At 57.8% G+C, this 5,511-nt stretch overlaps 1 protein-coding gene and 2 non-coding genes across 3 annotated transcripts; 1 reads left to right on the forward strand and 2 right to left on the reverse strand.

Moving 5' to 3' along the window:
- Window positions 1–2,541: 2,541 nt before the first annotated feature.
- TRNAE-UUC lies at window positions 2,542–2,613 on the forward strand. The gene has a single exon. It is a non-coding gene; the product is annotated as a tRNA-Glu (tRNA).
- Window positions 2,614–2,976: 363 nt separating this feature from the next.
- On the reverse strand, window positions 2,977–3,048 carry TRNAE-UUC. Its single transcript has one exon. It is a non-coding gene; the product is annotated as a tRNA-Glu (tRNA).
- A 1,568-nt stretch (window positions 3,049–4,616) lies between these two features.
- On the reverse strand, window positions 4,617–5,505 carry LOC123256670 (coiled-coil domain-containing protein 115-like). Its single transcript, XM_044685253.1, has 4 exons — window positions 5,439–5,505; window positions 5,259–5,362; window positions 4,942–5,180; window positions 4,617–4,790 (listed from the first exon to the last, which is right to left on the reverse strand). The coding sequence occupies exons 2-4, from the start codon at window positions 5,327–5,329 to the stop codon at window positions 4,672–4,674; spliced, it is 429 nt and encodes a 142-aa protein (XP_044541188.1). The 5' UTR covers window positions 5,330–5,362; window positions 5,439–5,505; the 3' UTR covers window positions 4,617–4,671.
- Between the last annotated feature and the right edge of the window lie 6 nt (window positions 5,506–5,511).

Consider the following 5,511-nt stretch of genomic DNA (forward strand, 5'->3'; position numbering starts at 1 on the left):
CCTTCCGCAGTGGCCCGAAGGAGGGAAGAAAGCGAGCATCTGGTACCTCGAGTCTCCCATAGGCTGCTGGAGGGAGATCCCGCCTTACGCCTGATTGATTCCGGGGCGTGGGAGAGACTGAGCGAGCCAGCGAGAGCGCGCACGCAAAGTGCACTTGGTTCTCAGGAAGGAGAAGCTAAAACCGGGCCTTTGAAGTCCCACCTGGGCTCCTGGGAACGACCTGGTGTGGGGGAAACCTAGGTTGAATGGGGAGGGGGCCACATTTGATGCATTAAAAGAAACGAATGGGATATGAGGCAGGATGGGCAGCCAGATGGCACAGTAACTAGAGCAGGAAGCTCCCAGTTCAAATCCACCTACCCCTGGGGGCCTCAGTTTCCTCCTCTGTCAAATGACCTGCTCCAGTAGCTTTGCCAAGAAAACCCAATCGGGGTCACCCGGAGAGTTGGGTACGACTGTGACAAGGGAACCACAGAGCCCGGGCACGAGATTATGACATGCGCATTGTACAGAGATGGCAGGGACCTGCACCCCTTAACTCAGACAGGCTGTGAACAGGGGGATTCCCTTCCCCCTTCCTGCCCTCGTGACTCCGGAGGCCAAGACCTTCGTCCTTGGAATTCCTTTCGGTTGAGATAGATAAAGGCATCAAGTTGTATATCTCAGACATCCATCTGTCCCCTGAACTAGGAGGGTCGCCCCCTGTCTCCAGGCAGACCCCGATCACTTGACCAACCCCCCCCCCCCCCCCCGCCGGATACCTGAGTGTTTACCACTCTAGAATCGCGGCCCCACGATTGTAAAGTATAGAATTCCCCAGGATTGAGGGATTCAGGGGAGCCTCCCACGGCTGCTCCACTCGGGCCGTCGGGCTTTTTTACTTTTAAGCTAAGGTGGGAGTCCTCTCATTCTGGAGAAAGGTTTCCTCCCCGACTCGGGGAAGAGGCGTGCCCAGAAACAAGGGCTCCTCCGAGCCTCGGCCCCCCCCTGCAGGCTTTGACCTCTCACAGTAGCTGGCCCAAAGCCCATTTAGGCCGTTCCGCTTCGCCTTTCCTAGCCCAAGGCTTTAGGGCCTTAAATTATGTTATGCTGTTATGCGGCCTCAGTCACCCCGAGCTACTCCAGAAGGTAAGTCGGCTCGGGAGGCGGCTTTGCTTCAGCTTCCTTCCCTCCAGCGTTCCCACCCTCACAAAGGGCCCCATTAGCTACTAATCGCTGGAGGAGCGATTGCATTTCCTCAGCAACCAGATTCTAGGACTTTTACTACATGTGGGAGAGCCTTTCCGCAAAAAGGCAGTCGGTTGAGGGATCGCAGGGCCTGGGGGGGCTCCCTGAAGTCAGGAAGGCTGGCTGGCCAAGTGGTGGGACTCACAGGGCACTTTGCAAAGTTCCCCTCCGGCTTCTTCTGCCTCTCTTTGTTTTTAGCCTGAGTTCCAAGGCGGAAGAGCGGTAAGGACTAGGCACTGGGGCTGAAGTGACTTACCCAGGGTCACCCAGCTAGGAAGTGTCTGAGGCCCTCCCCACCTCACCCACCTCTGAATCTCACAGCTCTCAGACTGATTCAAACCTAGAAGCCTGCCCAGAGCAAGTCTCAAACATCCGATAAAGCAATGGAGAAAGTTGGGATCCCGGCATTAGAAGCCCAACGAAGCCATTTTGTTCTAGCCCTGTGGATTGTCACAGAGCACAATAGGAGGAGAACTTTGGAATCACTCCCCAGACAGAGCAGCCCCCTAAACGTGGCCGGAGTGCTCTGCCGCGAATGCCTCCTCTTTGGATCTTGGAGGGGGTTGGGAAGGTCTTTGCAGATCGCATGGGATTTCCCGTGGTCTTGGGTTTGTCGCCGCTTCCGGCTGTAGGCCCTAGAGAAAGAAGCCTCAAACTTGTGGAAAGGGACCGAAGGCCTCCTCCTTCCCTGGGACTCTCGCCCATCCTCCCCCTGGGCCAAGCCTTTTGGGGGCTTCGGTTCGGGGACGTCGGGAGGCAGCCAGAAAACAGAGGGAAGACAGGCTCAGTCGGGGAAGAAGGGGCCAAGGTTCGGGCAGGTTCCCGCCACTGGGGCCCGATGCGGGTGGGCGAGCGTCGCCCCCACGAGATTTCCCGCTGGGCCCCGCGGCCCAAAGCTCGGCGGCCGCTCTTCCCGTTCGCTCCTTCCTCGCCAGATTTCCGGGCTGGGTTTTAAACTACCCCAACTCAGCCGCTTAAAAGCACAAGCCAGTTTCCGTGAGGGGGCGCTGCTGTGGCTAGAGTTCTCCTCCGGCTTCGGCTTCGGCTTCGGCTTCGGGCACCGTCCTTTCCCCAGGGGAGCCCCAGTCTCCTCATCCGCCACAGGAACCCGAGAAGGAAATGGCCAGCTGCTCCAGCCCCGCCCCCGGCCTACCCTAAATGGGGTCCGAGGGAGTCGAGTCCACCGGCACAACTTCCGGGGGCCAGGCGGCGCCCCCTGAAGGATGCGAAGGAGACCGACCTGTGTTTCGATGGCATGGCCAGCAGGCTGCCTTAGTGCTACAGATACGGAGAGTCGGGCAGCTGCGACAGCTATCCCATATGGTCTAGCGGTTAGGATTCCTGGTTTTCACCCAGGCGGCCCGGGTTCGACTCCCGGTATGGGAAGAGCAGCATCTCTTTTGGCGCCCGCCCTAGGCTTGGGAGGGGGCAACAAACGGTCCCGGAGACGTTTCCGGAACTTTTGCCACTCTTCACAACGCCTCATGCTGCGCTAAACAGGTGGCTTGCCCAGGGTCGCAAAGAAGAGTTGATCTCACGTCCCCTTGACTATGGCTTCCTATGCCCTCTTAGGCGGCTCGAGATGTGGGGGAGGAGGGAGCTAGCTTCTTACTCGAACCCTTCTTTTTTCTTGGCTCCTCTGCCACCTCCCAACTCTGGGCAAAAATGTGGTGCTCCAGAGTCCTTGGGGCTCTTGGCCCGACGGCCAATAGTAATTTTTTGTCAAAAAAATAACAATAATAACAATTTTTCCCATACCGGGAGTCGAACCCGGGCCGCCTGGGTGAAAACCAGGAATCCTAACCGCTAGACCATATGGGAAGACTGAAGGAGGAAGAGCCTGCCGTCCTATATGGATACTTTCCGTAGGGTGCCCGCAACTCCACAGCGTCCCCTATGCGTTCCTGGCTGTACTGTTTCTGGATCCACGGGAGCCTGCGCCTGCGCCAAAGCTCGTCTCCCGCAAGAACTCGAAGCCTGGCCTTCCTCGGGCACTCAGCGACTCGCCAGGTCTCACTCTGCGTCTCTTCCCGAACTTCCCTATACTGCTCCAGGGAAGGAAGGCTCTTCCTGGAGGTGTTCTCCTCGGATTGACCCTCACAACAACCGCGGGCAGTAGATGCTGCTTTTACCCCCCACTTTACAGGTGAGGAAACTTGAGTCACACTCACTTGCTTTCAGTTATGTTGTGTCCGAGGCCAATTCGAATTCTCTTCCTGACCCCAGGCCCAGCGTGTGGGCTTGGATGCTCGACCCAGCTCTATGGCCTGGACAAGCACCTCTTCCCACCTAGGCCAGGCTGTCCAAGTAAGCCATCCTTATTTCTCTCTTTTTTAGAAAAGGATTTTTTAACCAGCTTGGCCCCAGGGGGAGGGCCAGAGGCTCAAAGAAAGGTGCTTCCTTCCTTCCATTGGCTGGCCAGGGAGCTGAACCTGACTCCGAATTCGGAGCTCAGCCACTTCCGCTTCCACAGAAATGCCCCGCGCTGTGCGGTGCAGTGTGGGTGGAGGGGACCCTGCTGGAGGGAAAGGAAATCGGGGCTGTCACCATGCTAGTAGCCCAGCTTCCCAGGGCCGAGGCAGAGAAGAGAAGGGGCAAATGGCAGGCTCTGACCACCACCAAGATTCAGGAGAGGAAGCCGTGTCTTCCCACACCTTGAGCACACATTCCTTTGGGAGACTCAGAGGGCGGCTTTTCCAGCAGGACCTCAACAAGGATCCTCTGGGCGGAGCCAGATATTTTGCCTAGCTGGTGATGCCTCAGGGTCAAGTCAATAAACACTGATTCCGTGCCTACTAGGGGGCTTCCCAAGGCCTAGTCTGGCCTCAGACACTTCCTAGCTGGGTGACGGTGGCCCAAGTCATTTCACTCAGCCTCTGTTTCCTCATCTGTTAAATGAACTGGAAAAGAAAATGGCAAACCACTCCAGTATGTCTGTCAAGAAAACCCTAAATGGGGTCCAAATTAGCCAACCGAAGCAACTTAACAACCAATTCTTTTGGGGCTCTGGGAATGTGAAACGCTGGTATGTGCCCAATGTAGTGGTGGTTTTCCAGTTCTCCCTACAGTTTCCCTAAGATCTGGGAGTTCTTTGGCCCCAAGCCCTGGGTGTTTTGTGGCTTATCAAACAATAGAATGGGCCCATTTCCTGCAGGGGTCTTACTTATCCAATCTGCTCTGGGGAATCTATTTTTTCATGTCAATTCCAGAGTTTCCCCGGCTTTTCTAGGTGATTCCCAGGGATAGGTGCTCCTTTTTGTCATCATTAGACCTATTACCCGCCCTGCATTGTTCATCCGTCTAGTTCACGAGCAGTCCGGTCCCTCCACCCCTCCCCCCCCCCCCCAGCCCGGGAAGGCTGGAATAGAAGCGCACGGGGTGCAGAAAGCTCATCAAACCAGAGACTCAATCATTTATTTAGACTCTGAATGTGAGGAACGCGGTTCATGCCACCTTCAGCTGATCGAGCAGCTTCCGTTTCTCCTGTCGTAGGATTTGAATCTGGCCTCGGCCCCACTCGATTCGGCTCTGGAGCCCGGCAACCTCCCCAGCCATCAGCAGAGCTGAAAAGGGCACAGCAGAATGGGGGAAAGGGTGCAGGAGTCAAAAGCTGCAGCACTTCCTGCTCCCGGCCCCAAACGAAACGTCCCGGGAAACAAAGGAAAACCAAATCCCAAAGCCCAGCCCTGGGCCCGTGGTCGATTTGGGGCTCACCTGCCCGGAAGCTTCCCTGGGCCTGCCGCAGGCTCTGGGGCACCAAGATCCCAAACCACGTCAGGGGATCACGCTCAGGGGGTGCCAAGGGGGCGGGCTCCGGACTGGTCCTCCGGGGCTGGGACCGACGCCGACACCCGGGAGGAAAGGGAACCTCCGACTTAGGCTCCATCGGCCCTCGGGCCTCCTTAGAGTCCGTGAACGTCACCTGGAACTCGGGCCGCCCGGGCTCGGGCTCACTGAGGAAGGAGAGCCAAGGTCGGGTCTGGGCCCCCCCTGGGGCGAAGGCCCACGCCCCTACCTCCTCCTCAGCTTACCTGATGCCGACCCGAAAGAGGGCAGCCATAGAGGAGCCGTACTGGAGGGGGCCCACGGCCTTGACGCCCATGGCGTAGCGACTCTTGGACAGGGAGAGCCAGCCCTGCGGAGGGAAGATTAGGGCTGAGGAGGTTGGAGCGCCCCTCCCACTCCTCTCCCCCTCGCACCGAGCCCCGTACCTCTTCCACTCGGGCGTTCAAGGCCGCCCGCTTTCCTTCCAGCTGCTCGAGGTCCAGAAACTGCTGCAGAAGG

Source organism: Gracilinanus agilis, unplaced genomic scaffold (genome assembly GCF_016433145.1).
Source record: "Gracilinanus agilis isolate LMUSP501 unplaced genomic scaffold, AgileGrace unplaced_scaffold8046, whole genome shotgun sequence".
NCBI classification, from domain to species: Eukaryota; Metazoa; Chordata; class Mammalia; order Didelphimorphia; family Didelphidae; genus Gracilinanus; species Gracilinanus agilis.

What these genes read in the sequence shown, in the direction of transcription:
- LOC123256670 (XM_044685253.1), bottom strand. Translation starts at nt 5,329, where the DNA reads ATGGGCGTCAAGGCCGTGGGCCCCCTCCAGTACGGCTCCTCTATGGCT. An exon ending in CTCTTTCGGGTCGGCATCAG is followed by an intron (nt 5,181 to 5,258) that starts GTAAGCTGAGGA and finishes CTCCTTCCTCAG; the next exon opens with TGAGCCCGAGCCCGGGCGGC. An exon ending in CCAGGGAAGCTTCCGGGCAG is followed by an intron (nt 4,791 to 4,941) that starts GTGAGCCCCAAA and finishes TGCCCTTTTCAG; the next exon opens with CTCTGCTGATGGCTGGGGAG.